Source organism: Oncorhynchus gorbuscha, linkage group LG16 (genome assembly GCF_021184085.1).
Source record: "Oncorhynchus gorbuscha isolate QuinsamMale2020 ecotype Even-year linkage group LG16, OgorEven_v1.0, whole genome shotgun sequence".
NCBI classification, from domain to species: domain Eukaryota; kingdom Metazoa; phylum Chordata; class Actinopteri; order Salmoniformes; family Salmonidae; genus Oncorhynchus; species Oncorhynchus gorbuscha.
Genome location: NC_060188.1, coordinates 63052319 through 63072703, shown reverse-complemented (window position 1 = coordinate 63072703; position 20385 = coordinate 63052319). Strand labels below are relative to the sequence as shown.

At 42.6% G+C, this 20385-nt stretch overlaps 2 protein-coding genes across 7 annotated transcripts in view; one reads left to right on the top strand and one right to left on the bottom strand.

Moving 5' to 3' along the window:
* Positions 1-8714: 8714 nt before the first annotated feature.
* LOC124000491 (spermatogenesis-associated protein 22-like) lies at positions 8715-15474 on the top strand. Of its 6 annotated transcripts, none has more exons than XM_046306880.1 (10): positions 8715-9068; positions 9349-9414; positions 10309-10449; positions 10667-10777; positions 13119-13194; positions 13361-13727; positions 14145-14253; positions 14372-14469; positions 14646-14732; positions 14831-15474. In XM_046306880.1, the coding sequence occupies exons 2-10, from the start codon at positions 9375-9377 to the stop codon at positions 15020-15022; spliced, it is 1221 nt and encodes a 406-aa protein (XP_046162836.1). In that variant the 5' UTR covers positions 8715-9068; positions 9349-9374; the 3' UTR covers positions 15023-15474. The 6 variants fall into 6 exon arrangements, with proteins under 6 accessions (XP_046162836.1, XP_046162835.1, XP_046162834.1 ...); XM_046306879.1 differs by having other exon boundaries at positions 13361-13736; positions 14834-15474; XM_046306878.1 differs by having other exon boundaries at positions 13361-13736.
* LOC124000493 (transmembrane protein 211) overlaps positions 15471-20385 on the bottom strand; it is a 240663-nt gene continuing 235748 nt past the window's right edge. The window contains exon 3 of the mRNA XM_046306884.1: positions 15471-18530. Within this exon, the coding sequence (XP_046162840.1) occupies positions 18304-18530 (227 nt within the window). The 3' untranslated portion in view covers positions 15471-18303. The remainder of the gene's footprint in view (positions 18531-20385) is intronic.

The window sequence follows — 20385 nt, the reverse complement described above, 5'->3', positions numbered from 1 at the left end:
CAATTCTGAGGATTTCCTCAGCTCAGAGCCTTACCCCGAACATTGATGAACTTGTGGAAAAGATGGGACACCACCAAGTATCACCCTCAACCTCAAACAAGTGAACATTACTGTGCAATCACATATTTAGAGTTTTTACTCAGTTCAAGTTTAAAAGTTAAAGTTTAATATTTGTTTTCACTGCATGTTACTTCTCCTTAAACAAAGTGTTGTTTTTGATTAATAGATTTTTGCACTTTATTTTATTGTATTTCAATCCAATTATATTTTAAAAATATTTCAGTTGAGTGGATGATAGAAAATTGCTATTATTGTTTTTTTCTTTGAAGTAAATTTAGCCCACTTTTGCTAAAATAGAAAATATAGGCTACTGATGGTGCCTTGAATACCGGTTTCTTTCATTTAATGTTCATGTTATGGGGATTTTTATATAAAGGAAATTTGTCTTTTGTGTCTGTTGAAAATTAAAGATTACTGACAGAGCCATAAGAAAATATTGCTTTATTTATCTGATCATATTGGAATATATTTGTTAGGTTTTCAGTAGGTTCAATTAGGTTCACTAGACTATATGCGTCATTTAAAAAATTTTCAATGAACATTCGAACAGTCCGGCCCTCGGCTTGTAGCTAAATTTTTTTATTTGGCCCTCCGTCCATTTGACTTTGACACCCCTGCCCTAGAGCTAATGAAGCGAAACACTGTTAACAGCTCTGACCCTTGTCATTTCCTATTTTCCTCTTCAAGTGCAGAGTAACAGATCCATCTTCAACATGGATAAAGTAAACAGACTCAGATCCACCACTTAGATTCTTGCCATTGATTCTCTAAACATCTATGCCTTCCTTAGATTATAAAGAATATGTACTAAGGAAAAGATGTTAACCGAATACTGTCTCTCTCGTCTTGGACATCCATTATGTAAGAGTAACTATTGGGTCTTGATTAATGGGCTGAAGTATTCCCCCAGTGATTTAAAGAATGGATTAACTAGGAGCCAGTGCAGGGAGCCGGAGCTCGCACAGTGAGAAGTCCCAAACATACTTAAGAGGTTCTGTGACACTATGGAATGCAAACATGAGCACGCACACACACATTCACTGACATTTTCACTCTCCCCCTCTCTGTCTGGCAATCAATGATTGTAAATAAAGCATGTGTAGGCCTGCCAGTGGTCATGACCTGGCACACTGCCCTTCATACACTGTTTCCCCCACCTTGATATAATACATACAAAACCCCTCCTTTTGAAAATAATAGCCCAAATTGTTAATGTGATAATGAATGGAACTATGTGAGACTGTCAGTGTATCTTCATTTGTCATGTGCTCCACTTGTGCAGATCCCACTGCTTTTCTATCTAGGCTGAACAAATGACAATATACTCGATATGAAATTGAATATGTGTGAGCCAAAAGACTCATCGCTTTTAATCAAGTTTGCAGTGCACTTTACTAAGAATTGATATGAAAGAGGTATAGCCTCAGCAAAACAATCATTCCCCTTGTCTGATTATCAACTGCCACCCTGGCAGCTAAATTATTATGATTGGAAACAGGTAAAAAAATAAATAATCTGCTCTAAATGACATTAAAGAATACACCAAAAACACATCTACTTTGTCACAATCTCTATCTCTAATTTTCTTTATGCCAGTTTATAAAGTGTCTGGAGTTCCATTGGTAGCACAGCAGTAACATGCACTCTGGTTTGGAGCTGAGGGGAAGTTACTAATTGACTGTGGAGACATGTCAATGTATATGCTCTTTGATCCCTCCCATTAAAGAATAAAAGAGCAGGGGACAGGACACAGAATTGTTGAGACATTCAACCACTGGCCCTGAAACTGTGGGAGGCTGCAGTAGGTGGATCTCAGTCTGCTCACTCTAACCCCCACTTCAAACATCAGTGCTTCAAAAACACAAAAACCTTGACAATCAGTGATTCTCTATTTTATTCATGACATTGGAAATGCATTGTGTGTAGGCTACTATTCATATACTGTAACTGATTCAGATTGCATCTATTGTGGTAGGGGAGAGTGGGGAATGTATATATTTGGGAAGAGGTCATTTCATGGAGTCCGTGAAGGAAGAAACCACATGGTGGCAAGTTAGGTCCCAAAAAAATGGTTTTCACCAAGTCAAATTAATTTGTGTTAGAGGTTTCATAATCAATCAAATGTATTTATAAAGCCCTTTTTACATCAGCAGATGTCACAAAGTGCCATACAGAAACCCAGCCTAAAACTCCAAACAGCAAGCAATGCAGATGTAGAAGCATGATGGCTGGGAAAAACTCCCTAGAAAGGCAGGAACCTACTGTAGGAAGAAACCTAGAGAGGAACCATGCTCTGAGGGGTGGCCAGTCCCCTCCTGGCTGTGCCGGGTGGAAATTATAACAGTACATGACCATTAAGGCCGGGTTGGTCTCCAAGATGTTCAAACGTTCATCAAATAAAATATGTTATTGGTCACATATACATGGTTAGCAGATGTTATTGGAGTGTAGTGAAATGCTTGTGCTTCTCGTTCCGACAGTGGAGTAATATCTAACAAGTAATCTAACAATTCCACAACAACTACATAATACACAATCTAAGAAAAGGGATGGAATAAAAATAAATATATTTCACAAAATAATATAAATATTTCACTGTTATTTAACCAGGTAGGCCAGTTGAGAACAAGTTCTCATTTACAACTGCGACCTGTCCAAGATAAAGCAAAGCATTGCGACACAAACACAGTTACATATGGAATAAATAAATGTAGGGTCAATAGCACAGTAGAAAAAAATCTATATACAGTGTGTGCAAATGAGAAGATTAGGTAGGTAAGGCAATAAAAAGGCCGTGTCGAAGTAATTACAATTCAGCAATTAAACACTGGAGTGATGGATGTGCAGAAGATTAATGTGCAAGAAGAGATACTGGGGTGCAAAGGAGAAAGAAAAAAAACTATATGGGGATGAGGTATATGGGGATATAGGGATGGGCTATGGTAGGTGCAATGATCTGTGAGCTGCTCTGACAGCTGATGCTTAAAGTTAGTGAGGGAGATCGGAATCTCCAGCTTCAGCGAAAAATCCAATCAGAAAGTGACTCTTATTTTGAAAGCTCTGTGTTCCTATGCATCCCTATTGACCATTGAAAGGGATATCAACCAGATTCCTTTTTCTATGGCTTTAGACATAGTTTCTACAGCCTTTAGACATAGTTTCAGGCCTTTATTTTGAAGAATGAGCGTGAACGACCACATTACGTAAGTGGTCAAGTGGGGGCTCTCAGAATGATTTTTGTGCAAAAGAGAGAGGCGGCCATTGTTCCTCCCAGTCCTAGTGAAAAGCCAACTGTCCTGGTTGATATATTATCGAATAGATATTTGAAAAACACCTTGAGGTTTGATTATAAAAAATGTTTGACATGTTTCTATCGACATTATGGATATAATTTGGAATTTTTGTCTGCGTTATCATGACCGCTATTTCCGCTGGATTCCTGGGCATAACACACCAAACTAACGGAGGTATTTGGATATAAAAAATATCTTTATGGAACAAAATGAACATTTGCTGTCTAACTGGAAGTCTCGTGAGTGAAAACATCTAAAGATCATCAAAGGTAAACGGTTAATTTGATTGCTTTTCTGATTTTCGTGACCAAGCTTCCTGATGCAAAGTGTACATAATGCTATGCTAGGCTATCGATAAACTTACACAAACGCTTGTATTGCTTTCGCTGTAAAGCATAATTTCAAAATCTGAGACGACAGGGTGATTAACAAAAGGCTAAGCTGTGTTTCGCTATATTTCACTTGTGATTTCATGAATATGAATCTTTTGTAGTAATATTTTTTGACTGTTGCGCTATGCTATTCAGCATTGCTGATGACAAATATACTGGATCCGTGATGGGTAGTTCTAAGAGGTTTTAAGAGCAGTTGGAGGCCACAGAAGGAGAGTTGTATGGCATTGAAGCTAGTCTGGAGGTTTGTTATCACAGTGTCCAAAGAAGGGCCAGAAGTATACAGAATTTTGTCGTCTGCATAGAGGTGGATCAGAGAATGACCAGCAGCAAGAGCGACATCATTGATGTATACAGAGAAAAGAGTCAGCCCGAGAATTGAACCCTGTGGCACCCCCATAGACTGCCAGAGGTCCGGACAACAGGCCCTCCGATTTGACACACTGAACTCTATCTGCGAAGTAGTTGGTGAACCAGGTGAGGCAGTCATTTGAGAAACCAAGGCTGTTGAGTCTGCAGATAAGAATGTGGTGATTGACAGAGTCGAAAGCCTTGGCCAGGTCGATGAATACAGCTGCTCAGTTTTGTCTTTTATCAATGGCAGTTATGATATCGTTTCGGACCTTGAGTGTGGATGAGGTGCACCCATGACCAGCTCGGAAACCAGGTTGCATAACGTAGACTGTATGGTGGGATTCAAAATGGTCGGTGATCTGTTTGTTAACTTGGCTTTCGAAGACCTTAGAAAGTCTAGAGTGTCTCCCCCTTTGAAGAGGGGAATGACCGCAGCAGCTTTTCAATATTTGGGGATCTCAGACGATACGAAAGAGAGGTTGAACAGGCTAGTAATAGGGGTTGCAACAATTGTGGCAGATAATTTTAGAAAGAGAGGGTCCAGATTGTCTAGCCCAGCTGATTTCTAGGGGTCCAGATTTTGCAACTCTTTCAGAACATCAGCTATCTGGATTTGGGTGAAGGAGAAATGGGGAGGCTTGGGCAAGTTGCTGTGGGGGGTGCAGGGCTGTTGACCGGGGTAGGGGTAGCCAGGTGGAAAGCATGGCCAGCCGTAGAAAAATGCTTATTGAAATTGTTGTGGATTTATCAGTGGTGACAATGTTTCCTAGCCTCAGTGCAGGGGGCAGCTGTTCCGTGGACTTTTGTGTCCAGAACATTTTGGAGTTTGTGCTACAGGATGCAAATTTCTGTTTGAAAAATGTAGCCTTTGCTTTCCTAACTGCCTGTGTGTATTGGTTCCTAACTAACCTGAAAAGCTGCATGTTGCGGGGGCTATTCGATGCTAATGCAGTATGCCACAGGATGTTTTTGCGCTGGTCAAGGGCAGTCAGGTCTGGAGTGAACCAAGAACTAGATCTGTTCCTGGTTCAACCTTTTTTGAATGGGGCATGCTTATTTAAGATAGTGAGGAAAGCACTTTTAAAGAATAACCAGGCATCCTCTACTGACGTTATGAGGTCAATATCCTTCCAGGATACCCGGGGCAGGTCGATTAGAAAGGCCTGCTTGCTGAAGTGCTTTATGGAGCTTTTGACAGGGATGAGGGGTGGTCGCTTGACCGCAGATCCATTACGGATGCATGCAATGAGGCAGTGATCGCTGAGATCCTGGTTGAAGACAGCAGAGGTGTATTTAGAGGGCAGGTTGGTCAGGACGATATCTATGAGGGTGTCCATGTTTACAGATTTGGGGTTGTACCTGGTAAATTCATTGATAATTTGTTAGGTTAGCGGAAGGGCCTTAGGGGGACGTCACGACGGAAGAGTGTTGTAGCCCCCTCGGACGGTTACCTCGGCAGACCAGTCGTGATGGATCAGCAGGACGGATAAGATCTAAACCAGGCAAGAAGGTTTCCAATCTCTCCAAAAGAATGTGGTGATTGATAGTGTCAAAAGCAGCACTAGGGTCTTGGAGCATGAGGACCGATGCAGGGCCTTGGTCTGACACCATTAAAAGGTAATTTACCACCTTCACAAGTGCAGTATCAGAGTTATGATTGTAGTTATGATTGATTGACAGAGTTAAAATCAGACTGAAGCCTTTCATGTACATTATTTGTCTTCAGGAAGGCAGATTCAAAGACGAGTCCGTAGTTTGCTTTCTAATGATCATGACCTTTTCGTTCATGAATTCTTCACTGCTGAAGTGAAAGGCATCCTCTCTTGGGAATGCTGCTTTGTGGTTAGCTTTGCGACACTATCAAATATACATTTTGGCTTGTTCTTATTCTCCTCAATTAGGTTGAAAAAATAGGATGGTCGAGCAGCAGTGAGAGCACTTCGATATTGCACTGTACTTTCTTTCCAAGCTAATAGGAAAACTTCCAGTTTGGTGGAGCTCCATTTATGTTCCAATTTTCTGGAAGCTTGCTTCAGGGCTCAGGTATTTTCTGTATACCAGGGGGCTAGTTTCTTGTGACACAGCAGCTATGAAAAGTGATTGAGTAGGCTGCATAGATTTCATGACCAGAAGCTCAAAAGACAAAAATGCAGTAATTTTGGGGTTGGTAAAATTTTAATTTGCTGTCATAAATGTTAGCAACACCTCTTACTTTGTGTGAGGCACAGGGGATATGGTCACTAGTGTAACCAGGAGGAGAGGCCTCATTTAACACATTAATTTCATCAAGTTTAAGCCCTGTTTCAGTCAGGCCAATCATATCAAGATTATGATCAGTGATTAGTTCTTTGACTATAACTGCCTTGGAAGTGAGGGATCTAACATTAAGTAGCCCTATTTTTAGATGTGAGATCACAATCTCTTTCAATAATGACAGATATTGAGGTGTCACGCCTGCTCCCGCTCCTCCTCTCTGGCGCTGGAAGGCCACTAGGCTCCCCAGCTTTACACACTCCTGCCACCATCATTACGCACCGTCACGTGCATGAGTGTATTATTGGACTCACCTGGACTCAATCACCTGTTTATTACCTCCCCTATATTTGTCAGTTCCCTATCTGCTGCATTAATTATTGTTTGTCGTTGTTTACCCGTGTGCTGATGCTGCTCCTATTTTGTTACCTGTCTGTTCCTGAATAAATGCTTCTCATTTCCAGCGTCGGTCCTTACTGAATGCTGAAGCCATCATACTAAGCATCGTGGAGTGCTGGTGTTCCGGTTGGTGGTGACGTCTGGTCCAGGGGCCGCCACTGATGGAACTGGGGGTACCTACGCCAGCTCGTCGGGCTGTCACGCCCCTAGCTGTCTCGAGAGATTCTTGCCCCGGTTGGCTCGGAAGGCGCCCCATCCCACGGCAGGCTTCAACCAAATCATCAGGATCTTACGCCCAGCCGGCTCGTCAGGCTTCCACGCCACAGCGGAATCATTGGACTTCCACGCCTGCAGCGGGTTCATCGGGAGTTTACGTATGCCTGGCTTGTCCAGCACCCCTGCCTCAGCCGAGGTGGGACGCCGTGTGCACCCCTAGAGGGGGGTACTGTCACCCTGCTCCCGTTCCCTCTCCCTGGCGATCGAAGGCGCCAGGCTCCCCAGCTTTACGCACTCCTGTCACCATCTTTACGCACTTGAAAATAAAGGAGAGCTGCACTCTAGGAGCTCAGATGCAAAAATGTAATATCCATCATTACGCACACCTGCCTTTCCCTGTCACACGCATCAGCGTATTATCAGACTCACCTGGACTCAATCACCTGTTTATTACCTCCCCGTCTCTGTTCCCTGCTGCATTAATTGTCTTTTGTCGTTGTTTACCCGTGCTGACACTGTTCCTGTTTTGGTACCTGTCTGTTCCTGAATAAATGTTGACTCCCTGTATCTGCTTCCCATCTCCAGCGTCAGTCCTTGCAGGAGGTCTAGCTGTGTGGGTTAATATAGTCAAAATGTTTGTCCTGGGGTAAGTTGAGCCAATGGCCATGGGGTAAATTGAGCTCACGGTTGAGCCAAAGGCAAGTTGAGCAAATTGAGGTGTTTTCTTCCCAGGCGTAATGCATGACTGGCCTATGACTCCACCTTTGCCTCTCCCGAGCCAGTTGGGGAGTGGCAGAGATGAGACACGATCAAAGATTGGAGAGAAAAAGGGGGTAAATTACAAAAGGTGTATGTATATAAATAGTTTTAAATAAGTGTGTGTTAGGTGTTAAACCTTTGTTAAAAGATCATTAAAATGACTAATGGGGGAAAAAAACGATTGTTTGGGAAAAAAAATATAGACCTTGTTTTAAATGTAGTGGTAATATTTCATTCAGTACAGAAATGTGTAGGCGGTGTAATTTACCGTCCTGTTGCTCAATTTACCCAATAGCTTGTCCGGGTATTTTTTTATATTTTTAAAACGAACGTTTACTTGCATTCGGATTATTTCGAGACATATACAACATCCTGAAATATATATAGATATCGTTGTTAGAAAGAATACTATATTTCCCTTGACAGAGTTGGGCTGTAAAAGATGGAGACTTTTATTTCCCTCACCAACTTTAAACATCAACTATCTGAGCAGCTAACCGATCACTGCAGCTGTACATAGTCCATCTGTAAATAGCCACCCAATCTACCTACCCCATCCCTGTACTGTTTTTATTTTATTTACTTTTCTGCTCTTTTGCACACCAGTATCTCTACTTGCACATCATCATCTGCTCATTTATCACTCCAGTGTTAATCTGCTAAATTGTAATTATTTTCTCCTCCTCATGCCTTTTGCACACACTGTATATAGACTTTCTTTTTTCTACTGTGTCATTGACTTGTTTATTGTGTTATTGACTTGTTTATTGTTTACTCCATGTGTAACTCTGTGTTGTTGTCTGTGTCACACTGCTTTGCTTTATCTTGGCCAGGTCGCAGTTGCAAATGAGAACTTGTTCTCAACTAGTCTACCTGGTTAAATAAAGGTGAAATAAATAAATAAAAATAAAGAGTGACGCTGAATGTAAATTCTCTCAATTTACGCACTCTCCCATATGTGATGATGCCTAACTCATTACAAGAGCACAGTTAAAGCCCAGTTATCAGTACCTGAACATGTGAGAATACTGTAGAGGCCATAGTATGTAGGCCAAACCACTTACTCAGTCCACTTGGAAAAACGTGCATTTGTTTAAAAAAACAACAACGTTGTATTTATATAAAGTGCAGCCTCCCTCTCTTAGCTAACTAGAACAGCTAAGTGTTCGATAACAGCTAAGTGTTCTAGTTAGCCAAGAAGTGGGAAATCGCGGGTAGTAGCGCGTGCCCATTGGATCTGACTGGCGAAAGGAGACCACCGGTTTATTCTAGGCCGGTTGGAAGAGGCTGACGAGCTCACTACAATAGGTATTTAGCTAGTTACTTGGAACAGCAACCACAGGTAAACACTGGAAATACATTATTTCATTAAATGTAACTTGGCTAGCATTGATGAAAACTAAACATTGTTTGATGAATTGGTTGTTATTTAGCTAACTAGCTACTAAAACAGATAGCTATTGATAACTTTTGTTGCTAACATTATACTGTAGCTAGGTAACTACTGTATTTGGGCACAGTGATAACGACAGCTAGCTAGCAATACGTTGTTTTTTATGCTTTGTAGATAGCGGTGTCAGGCTAACTAGTAAAAATGTTTTAATTTTTTATTAATGTGTTAGACTCTGAGTGAAGACACTGGGATAAGATGAAAAGATATGAAAACCAGCAGGCCAGACCTACTGCAGGTTTGTGAAATTCACATCAAATTGTAACGATATGTCACCTGCGCAGAATACAAAAAGTGTAGACGTTACCGTGAAATGTTTACTTACAAGCCTTAAGTCAACAATGCAGTTTTAAGAAAAACACCGAGGTTATATACCGGGGGTACCAGTGTTGTCCCGAAACCCACCCGCCAGCCAGCCAGAATCCCCCGCGTTCTTCATTGTTGCGACTTGCAACAATGAAGGGGGGCGTCATACAGAAAGTATTTGACACTGATGTATGCCACAGAAAGTATTTGACACTGATGTATGCCACAGAAAGTATTTGACACTGGTGTATGCCACAGAAAGTATTTGACACTGGTGTATGCCACAGAAAGTATTTGACACTGGTGTATGCCACAGAAAGTATTTGACACTGATGTATGCCACAGAAAGTATTTGACACTGATGTATGCCACAGAAAGTATTTGACACTGGTGTATGCCACAGAAAGTATTTGACACTGATGTATACCACAGAAAGTATTTGACACTGATGTATACCACAGAAAGTATTTGACACTGATGTATACCACAGAAAGTATTTGACACTGATGTATGCCACAGAAAGTATTTGACACTGATGTATGCCACAGAAAGCATTTGACACTGATGTATGCCACAGAAAGTATTTGACTAGCCACAAAATAAAATTAATTAGCGGGGGAGGGGGGCGAGAATTCTGGCAGGGGGAGATTTTCCGAACAGTGAGTAAAAGCAGTATATATATTTTTAAAGATCGAGGGGTCAATGCAAATAGGCCAGATTGACATTTTATTAATTAGAATGTGATGACTGCATTCATATCATAAACTGATGGCTGCATTGTCAAAACTGTCATGAGAAAAATGTTTCATGATTGTTTGCTTTCCAGGCTGCCTCTCTGTGCTTCTGTTTAACCAGAAGAAAAGGAGTAGGCTGCCTTTGACATCCAATCCCTCAGAGAAGAAATTCTGTTCCGGCAATGAATACATGCCTACACACAGCTCTGCTTCATCCATCATCAACACATCAGGTAAGAGGAGTATATGCTACTGCTCATGGACTTCAGTAGTAGCAATAATCAGATGTGTTCTGTGATTAATAAACTTTGCTTTTATTATTAATTTTTCTTGGATTTTAAAAGCATGAGATTTGACTATCTCGGTCACTAGATGGCACTACACACAAAGAAAAATCATTTTTGCTGCCAAAATCTCAATGCTGTAACAACATTTTTTACCTCTGCTCAGGTAACACAGGCTATTACCAAGATCAAGCCCCAAGGTGTCCTGCCCCTGCTGTTCAGCACAATCAGTGCAGCAGACAAGGCAACCAGCAGTCTCAACCACAGTCTCACTGCCCCTACTCGGATGGTATCGCGCCGTCCCAACCTTCGCTCTCTCTCCCCCGCTACTCTCTCCTCTTCCATCCTATCATCTCTTCCCTCCGCTCAAACCTTCTCCCACCTATCTCCTGATTCTGCCTCCTCAACCCTCCTCTCCTCCCTCTCTGCATCCCTTGACTCTCTATGTCCCCTATCCTCCAGGCCGGCTCGGTCCTCCCCTCCCGCTCCGTGGCTCGATGACTCATTGCAGCTCACAGAACAGGGCTTCCGAGCGGAAATGGAGGAAAACCGCCTCCCTGCGGACCTGGCATCCTTTCACTCCCTCCTCTCTACATTTTCCTCCTCTGTCTCTGCTGCTAAAGCCACTTTCTACCACGCTAAATTCCAAGCTTCTGCCTCTAACCCTAGGAAGCTCTTTGCCACCTTCTCCTCCCTCCTGAATCCTCCGCCCCCTCCCCCCTCCTCCCTCTCTGCAGATGACTTCGTCAACCATTTTGAAAAGAAGGTCGACGACATCCGATCCTCGTTTGCTAAGTCAAACGACACCGCTGGTTCTGCTCACACTGCCCTACCCTATGCTCTGACCTCTTTCTCCCCTCTCTCTCCAGATGAAATCTCGCGTCTTGTTAATGACGGCCGGCCGCCCAACAACCTGCCCGCTGACCCTATCCCCTCCTCTCTTCTCCAGACCATTTCCGGAGACCTTCTCCCTTACCTCACCTCGCTCATCAACTCATCCCTGACCGTTGGCAAGAGAGCGAGAGTTGCACCCCTTCTGAAAAACCTACACTCGATCCCTCCGATGTCAACAATTACAGACCAGTATCCCTTCTTTCTTTTCTCTCCAAAACTCTTGAACGTGCCGTCCTTGGCCAGCTCTCCCGCTATCTCTCTCTGAATGACCTTCTTGATCCAAATCAGTCAGGTTTCAAGACTAGTCATTCAACTGAGACTGCTCTCCTCTGTATCACGGAGGCGCTCCGCACTGCTAAAGCTAACTCTCTCTCCTCTGCTCTCATCCTTCTAGATCTATCGGCTGCCTTCGATACTGTGAACCATCAGATCCTCCTCTCCACCCTCTCCGAGTTGGGCATCTCCGGCGCGGCCCACGCTTGGATTGCGTCCTACCTGACAGGTCGCTCCTACCAGGTGGCGTGGCGAGAATCTGTCTCCTCACCACGCGCTCTCACCACTGGTGTCCCCCAGGGCTCTGTTCTTGGCCCTCTCCTATTCTCGCTATACACCAAGTCACTTGGCTCTGTCATAACCTCACATGGTCTCTCTTATCATTCCTATGCAGACGACACACAATTAATCTTCTCCTTTCCCCCTTCTGATGACCAGGTGGCGAATCGCATCTCTGCATGTCTGGCAGACATATCAGTGTGGATGACGGATCACCACCTCAAGCTGAACCTCGGCAAGACGGAGCTGCTCTTCCTCCCGGGGAAGGACTGCCCGTTCCATGATCTCGCCATCACGGTTGACAACTCCACTGTGTCCTCCTCCCAGAGCGCCAAGAACCTTGGCGTGATCCTGGACAACACCCTGTCGTTCTCAACTAACATCAAGGCGGTGGCCCGTTCCTGTAGGTTCATGCTCTACAACATCCGCAGAGTACGACCCTGCCTCACACAGGAAGCGGCGCAGGTCCTAATCCAGGCACTTGTCATCTCCCGTCTGGATTACTGCAACTCGCTGTTGGCTGGGCTCCCTGCCTGTGCCATTAAACCCCTTCAACTCATCCAGAACGCCGCAGCCCGTCTGGTGTTCAACCTTCCCAAGTTCTCTCACGTCACCCCGCTCCTCCGTTCTCTCCACTGGCTTCCAGTTGAAGCTCGCATCCGCTACAAGACCATGGTGCTTGCCTACGGAGCTGTGAGGGGAACGGCACCTCAGTACCTCCAGGCTCTGATCAGGCCCTACACCCAAACAAGGGCACTGCGTTCATCCACCTCTGGCCTGCTCGCCTCCCTACCACTGAGGAAGTACAGCTCCCGCTCAGCCCAGTCAAAACTGTTCGCTGCCCTGGCCCCCCAATGGTGGAACAAACTCCCTCACGACGCCAGGACAGCGGAGTCAATCACCACCTTCCGGAGACACCTGAAACCCCACCTCTTTAAGGAATACCTAGGATAGGTTAAGTAATCCCTCTCACCCCACCCCCCTAAGTTTTAGATGCACTATTGTTAAGTGACTGTCCCACTGGATGTCATAAGGTGAATGCACCAATTTGTAAGTCGCTCTGGATAAGAGCGTCTGCTAAATGACTTAAATGTAAATGTAAATGTAAGTCGCTCTGGATAAGAGCGTCTGCTAAATGACTTAAATGTAAATGTAAATGTAAATGTAAATGTCTAACAGTCAACCTGTTCCGGTACCTGTGGGGAGAAGCTTTGCACCTTCACACCCATACCACACTGGGAATACAGGGTAGGGAAAATTGATGGGTCTCTCTGTAGAGGCAGTCATTATAGTGCAGATAAAAAGTTAACCTGCAGATGAACACTGTCTATATGCTGTATAGTGCTAGTGATGATTTTGACGGTTGATTTTGCAACACACAAACCTGTCATATCAGTGTTGCGCATATGTCCAGTCTGCAGATGGGACAGCCACCAGTGAGGCAGGACTCAAGAGCCCCTACAAACCCCAGACAGAGCAACTACAATGCCCCTTGCAGCAGTGGGAACACACAGAGCAAGCCGGTATCCCCAAGCAGCTACTCTCAGATGGGTCAGCAGCAGTCAGGTTACAGACAGAGACAGGACAACCCGACAACGCCTCCTCTTTACTCCCAGCAGTCTAAACCCACTCCCCCTCCAAGCAGACCAAGTCATGGTCCTGGAACACAGGAGCAGAACACATCCTGGAAGTTTATAACCACCACCAATACTGGGCCACAGAAACAACTGATGGAAGATAGTAGAGACACATATCAAACTCAAAATATCTCTCAGTCTCAGGTACAACATGTAAGTAATCTGTGCTAATTGTAGTTTATAGTTTAAAACTGTAGGACCCTCAAACCCAACTTTGGACCTCGAAGCCAGTTCCTCTCTAATCAGGAACTGATTTAGAGCTGGGCCACCAGATGTGTGCAATTAATTATCTGGTAGAAACAGAAAAACAGCAGGCCTTACCGCGTAGGGTAACAGCTGAATACCCCTGCTGTAGGAAAACCGGTTTCTGTAGATTACTTACCATAAAATAACAATTATATAGTTTTCATATTTAACCCAATTGTAGGTATGCTTAATCAAGTTAAAAATATTGTTAATATCTTTTCATACTATCTTGTAAAATGTATGTTGTTCAATGCTAGATCAGTGATTTTAAAGTATTAATGTCTCTTATATTATGACGGCGCCACTGTGTTCCAGGTCAAACCAGCAACTGAGAACTCTCTGAGGATCCTGACTGCTGTCATTGATGGCATTAGACACTGGAGCCATTTCAAGGGCAGAGCCCCGTACCTATTTGAGATTTTCGGTAAGTTCTCAAGAAGTGTCACTTTTCTAACATTGTATTTACTATTACTGGTACTCTATACACAATTTTTGTAATGTTATTTTATTCTATTAATTTATATTCTATGTTCGTCCCACAGCCACTCTTGACTCTGCAGTCACCGCCGGGTCTCATGGAGCTAAGAACTTCCTCATGAGAGATGGGAAAGAGGTGGTGCAGTGTGTCTTCTATGAAAATGTGAGTCAGAAAAACACTTCCTCTTCAATAGGAAATTGAGACATGCAGTTACAGGGCTGTCTAGAGTTAATCAGAGGACACCAATCAATTACCTCATGTTCAGCACATTTTTTAAGGCCTAAAAAATCCACACTTTTTTTCAGTATCAAGAACTTTGGTGACTTTTATTTCAACAGGATTACTTACCAGCTGCTACTGATCACCAGCATTATAAAGCAGTAGTTAGTTTTTCAACAATGATGGAGGATATGGCTTCTCAAATCGTAGTGTATCTCCAACTTCCACCATTATGTTACCTTTACCATGTTGTGCTGGATGTATACCCTTTATGTCTAATGCGTCTCTGCTCCATCCCCACGAGGAGCTGGAGTTGCCCAGGCTGATCCGAGGCCAGGTGCACCGCTGTGTGGGGAACTACGACCACAACAGGGACACCCTCACCTGTGTGTCTGTCAGGGCCGCTCTGCCCTCAGAGCAGAGGAACGCACATGCGTCTATCAAAGCCTCGGATGCTGAGATGAGGGACCTGGTGAAATCACTCAGTGAAGTCTGATCAGCAGCACAGAAACACATAAGGGAGCTTCCAGCAACTTTTCAAAGGAAAAACAATTGTCTTTGCCAATGGGTTCTTGAGTATCACTACATGGAAAGTGCTCTCCACTATTAGAAACTGTATGTAGATCCTTGACATGTCTGAAGATTCTCCAGGGATGAGTAGTACGTGATACCCCTATTTTATTGTTGAAAGAATATTCTGAACTGGGCAGTTCAAGTGTATACAGTTTCACCTGCTTGCCTGTAAAGGGCGCCATCTGTTTGTGACAAGGAACATATTAAGATTGTGTGTTTATGAATTTCCCAATGTTAAATATGTACGTGCATCTATATATCATCAAATTACATGTAAGATATTTCATATTTTTCTTGTGTATATAATACTTAACACATAAAAAATGTAATATGTGCAATTCTGTTTTTGGACACAAAATAAAAAACCCTTCCTCATTTAAACTTTTAATTACAAAGAAAATTCACAGAACAGCAAACATTATTAAGAGGGAAGTTTCAGATAAAACAAACATTGTTGATGTAATAAGTCAAATTATATATTTAAAGGGGGGAGGGGCAGTTAAGAATGAAATGTGAGATACAATAACATACAGTTATTAGTTTATTTACAACCAACATATTACAATGGAAAAACTAGTTCTACTACTCTACAAAAACAGTTTCACCAGTGCTGAGACTTGACACACAATGTTTCAACATTATATCGGGGTACAAATCCTGTGCAGTAGGTGAACCCCAGTCATTCCCAGTATCAAGCACAGTATGAGGTCCAATACAAATACCAGCATTTCTTTCTTGGTCTTCTTTTCAAAACATGGCAACACAATTACATATGTTTTTTTAATCAGGACTTTTCCTCTTTAAGTAATTTTGGCAATTTTCAATGATGTTCATCTCAGTATTAAGCTCGCATGCACACACACACACACCTTGGAATGCAGTATGTATGTAAAAGCACACCGATTTGTGGAATTGGCTGCGTAGTCAGGGAAATTATACAATTTGTCCATGAAACATGATAAGAATAAAACGATTCAATTAGGAGAAATGCGATGGCAAAAACACACTAATCCATTGGCTTATCTCAGAAGTTAATTAGTTTTAGCCACACTTTACATATTACCTGGATAATGTGTCAACTTAACACTGATAACTGCGGGCTAAGTTCAATTTGTACTGCTCTCAAGTTGTGCCACTCTACTTGGTGTATGGGCATGCCAGGAATTAATGCATTAGCTGCATGTCACAACCTTTTAATTTAGTGATTAAAGTGATTTTCCTCTTGTGAATAAATTGTCAGGGGCATAATTCAACACAAGTACAGCTCTCTCTCTCTCATTACTTTCAAGCTTTAAGAAGAGATCAGTTTTTTTCTTCTATAGAACATTCTTCCAAATTCAAGAAGATTATAATGTACAGAAGAAGCACATCTTGAAACATATACAGGAAAAGTACAGCACACAGAGAAAATAATGTGAACATTTCTACACTACAATATCCACAGTTGAAGTAGATAGTAACCTGATATTAATAAACTCTTAGAAAAAAATATGCTATCTAGAACCTAAAAGGGTTCTTCGGCTGTCCCCATAGGAGAACCCTTTGAAGAACCCTTTTTGGTTCCAGGTAGAACGCCTTTGGGTTCAATGCAATGTAGAACCCAAAAGCGTTCTACCTGGAACCAAAAAGGGTTCTCCTATGGGGACAGCCAAAGAACTGTTTTGGAACTCATTTTTCTAAGAGTGTAGTATTGAAATAACTTGTCTTGGTTTTGTTATAAAGGCACACGTTGGTATGGTCAGAGCAGATATATTTTAATCTAGATCAGCTGTTTTACTATTAACTAACCCCAACTTTATCTGCACTCTAGTCTAGAATTTCAAGACAATGCTATCTTATCTTCTTGCCTTTCGCCTGATTTAACGTAGTCCTGAATTATAGTGTATCGCTAGTATTGTGTTGTGTAAAAACTGAAATAATAATGACTTGTGCTAACAAGACAACCATATTAACACTAGGAACTCTGGAAAGGTTGGTAGAAGGATGCCATATCATCCCAACATCAAATTTGTAACAAATGCTTTTCACATGCCTTAAAAGTTGACTATCAGACAAGTAGTGTGTTATTATGCACACCTCTTTATCTATATTAATTTGTCTTGAAGGCAGGTCAGACACTTCTGTATTGTTTGGTACATCTCCTCCATTGAAAAACATGTCCAACAATTTCTCTAGAATTGTTACTGTCCAATGGTTCACTGCTTGAGACTTGTTGAAAATATGAATGGTCTCTGACCTTTTAGAACCATGTTGAAGGTGTAGGCTAAGTCAGATGGCGAGTCCCCAGGCTAATGTTTCACTGTGCTACACGTCCATCTTATGACATCCTTACAGCCAGAGTGTTGTTCAATACTGGATCCAAACTGCATCTAGATCCAAACCTATATACAATCCCCTTTCCTCAAACTCCTCTGGACGGAGTCTTTGAATGCGCTCACTGTGTTGAGATCTATGGGTCTGAGTCAATGTCATAACTTTCTGATCCTTGCTTTGTCTTGATGTTAAATGGGTCTCCTATTGTCTTGACTGTTCTCCATATCCACATGAACCCATTGATTTAAAGGTAAAATAAATTGAAGATTGAAGCATGTCCATGTCCTTTGATAACTGTAGAAATGTTTCATATTGTCTGTTATTCTCATGCCACCCTTGACAATTGAAGATTCTCCTTATTGTCCCACCTTTTCTCTTGCAAACAACTCTGATGATTCTGGAATGTTACACTTATTCAGTATTGCCCACTATTAATGTCACCCTGGAGTCATTATGGTTATAGTCCTGACCATCACCCTCTGTCTGGTTACTGTAATGTTTAACCAACTTTCTATGTATAACAGATGAATATTTATGTATACTTCTGTCCATCTGAACAGAGGTTGTTGTTATCAATCCTTGTGTTTCTTTCAAACATGTATTTTTTCCAGAAAAAAAACAGAAAATGCAGTCACAAATTGACAGTAAAATAAAGAACATAACAATAAGGTAAATTATTAGATCAAAGAAATATATTCTGCTTGAAGGAAGACGGTACATAAATGTTATTCACAGTTGTGTATAGGCTAGTTGTATATCAGTGGGCAGGGCTTTTTACAGGATCCTACAGAAGAAGTGGACGCAGGGGTTTCTCCATCTCCATGACATCATACACGGACGTAGGGAGTATTGTAGTAGACTGACTGGATGAGGGTGGGGTCCGTTGTTGCCCTATAAGAGAGTGGGCAAGGGTGTCGGGGACAGGTGCTCCTTTGGGGCATATTTGGCGAAGAAAGGCAGGAAGAGTGTGAGCATGACGCTGACGATGGCCAGCATGTATCCCCAGCCAATCTGGCAGTCCCCGGCATAATAGATGTCTGAGTCCCCGCAGAAGGATCTCACCAAGGTGGAGTTGAGCCCAAAGGGATAGACCAGCAGCCCAGATCCCATGATAAACACTGGAGGAGAGATGAGAAATGGAAGAGGCTTTGGTTACAACCAGGGTTACATTCAAATACAATATATTTAGACAGCATTTTGGACAACAAGATCCCCTATTGTTCAGCTTCCCACAAATATATCTTACATCCCTCCTTCTCATGTGCTTCTCTCAGTTATCCTTACATTTCAATCATCCTTCCAACTGAACTAAATCAAAGATCCAGCTGTAAAAGTTTCCATCCCGGCTCTTTGCGTTCAGCTTGACAAGTGTTCCTGGTAATGTTGACCCCTGGCCACTTGGTGGCACTAGAGGTTTTGCATTATGAGCCGACAGCCCACAGATACGGTCAAAAGTGTAATTTAGGAGCTGCACTGTCTGCCCTATCTCCAGTTGCACCCTGAATAGCACCTATAGAAAAATAAATCACTATTGAGATTGAGTCTCAACTCAGCCAGGGAGTGATGGAGGAAGGACTGATTGAGGAGAAGGAAAAAAAGGAGCTCTGATGGCTCTGGATTGACAGGCCTGGCTAATGCAAAGTGAATCATGTCTCCCAAAAACCATTAGCACTTCTCATGCCAAACTGACGACCACAAGAAAAGATCCTGGCACTTTAATATGCAGCAATCAGCTTTCCCAGACAGTATCACATCCTTAGTGCCCCATGTAGCGACTGGCTGAGAGAGTGGCTCAGTTTTTCAAAATTGAGTTAGGTTTGCCAGCCAGCGCTGCCAAGAAGCAGCTATCCATTGCTGAGTATCATCATTCCTACTCTTACTCATGTTGAGGAAAAACTAAGGTTATATTTCCATTAAACTGGACTGTCATTGTTTGTTTTTTACGATACAATGAAATAATAGGGTACTATCGATAACGAGCTATCATTCACAGCTGTCTGTCTGTCTGTCTGTCTATAAAACACATTAAACACGTATCATCTTTTGTTCATGTATTGATTCCAGAGTTTCTGAGTTTCAAGGACAGTGTAGCAGCAGAGTGTAATAGTGAAGTTATAAGATAAGGCAATGGGGATGTCAAGTATCAAAATTGTTTTATGCTACAATGTTATATATTTTTGGGCAAGGATTGAAGGGAGCTCTATATTATGACATGTTCCATGCAGAGAGAGTGATAAGATGTAACTTTTTGATGTGTGTTTGAAAACCCTCTGGGAGAGACTGGTGAGAGTCATGCTAAGGGCACAGAGGAGAGAGAAAATGATAGAGAGAAAAACAAGGAGAGAAAATGAGAAGGAGAAAAACGGAGTCAGAGAAAGAAGGGGGTGAGAAAAAGGAAATAGGTGGCAAAAAAAGAAGTACAAGAAGCAGAGGGAACGGGGAGAGGTTGTATGTGTTTGAAGTTAGGGCACTGTGTACCAGAATCACCCCATTAGATTGAGCTGTTTGAGGCTGAGGATGTGGCTGCTGGAGCCCCAACCCAGAGCTGAGGATGCTGTACCCCCAATCCACCCAGAGCTCTGTCTCTGTCCTGCTCAGAATGGCCCTGTGTTTATCTGCAGGGGCCCGGCTCTTCAAAGCAGCCTGGCTAATGATACTTTAATGGCCTTCTCTATCAAACTATCATTGGTTTTGTGGAAGGTGCACAAAGACACAGGCAGGGTTTCCTTTTCAAGGCACTTCCCTCGCCGTTCCTCTCCACAGCAGAGAGATGACAGCAGTCACACACAGCCAAAACCCAAATGGATAAATAATGAAGAAACATGCCAGGCCCTCAAATAGTCGATGCAGGAATTAAATCAAACCACATAACATAGCTTTGAAACAAGTGGCACGAAAGCCTTGAGGGTAGGCATACGGAGAGGGGGCAATTGTTGTCTGCATCAGATAAGCACTGTGCCTCAGGTCGATATG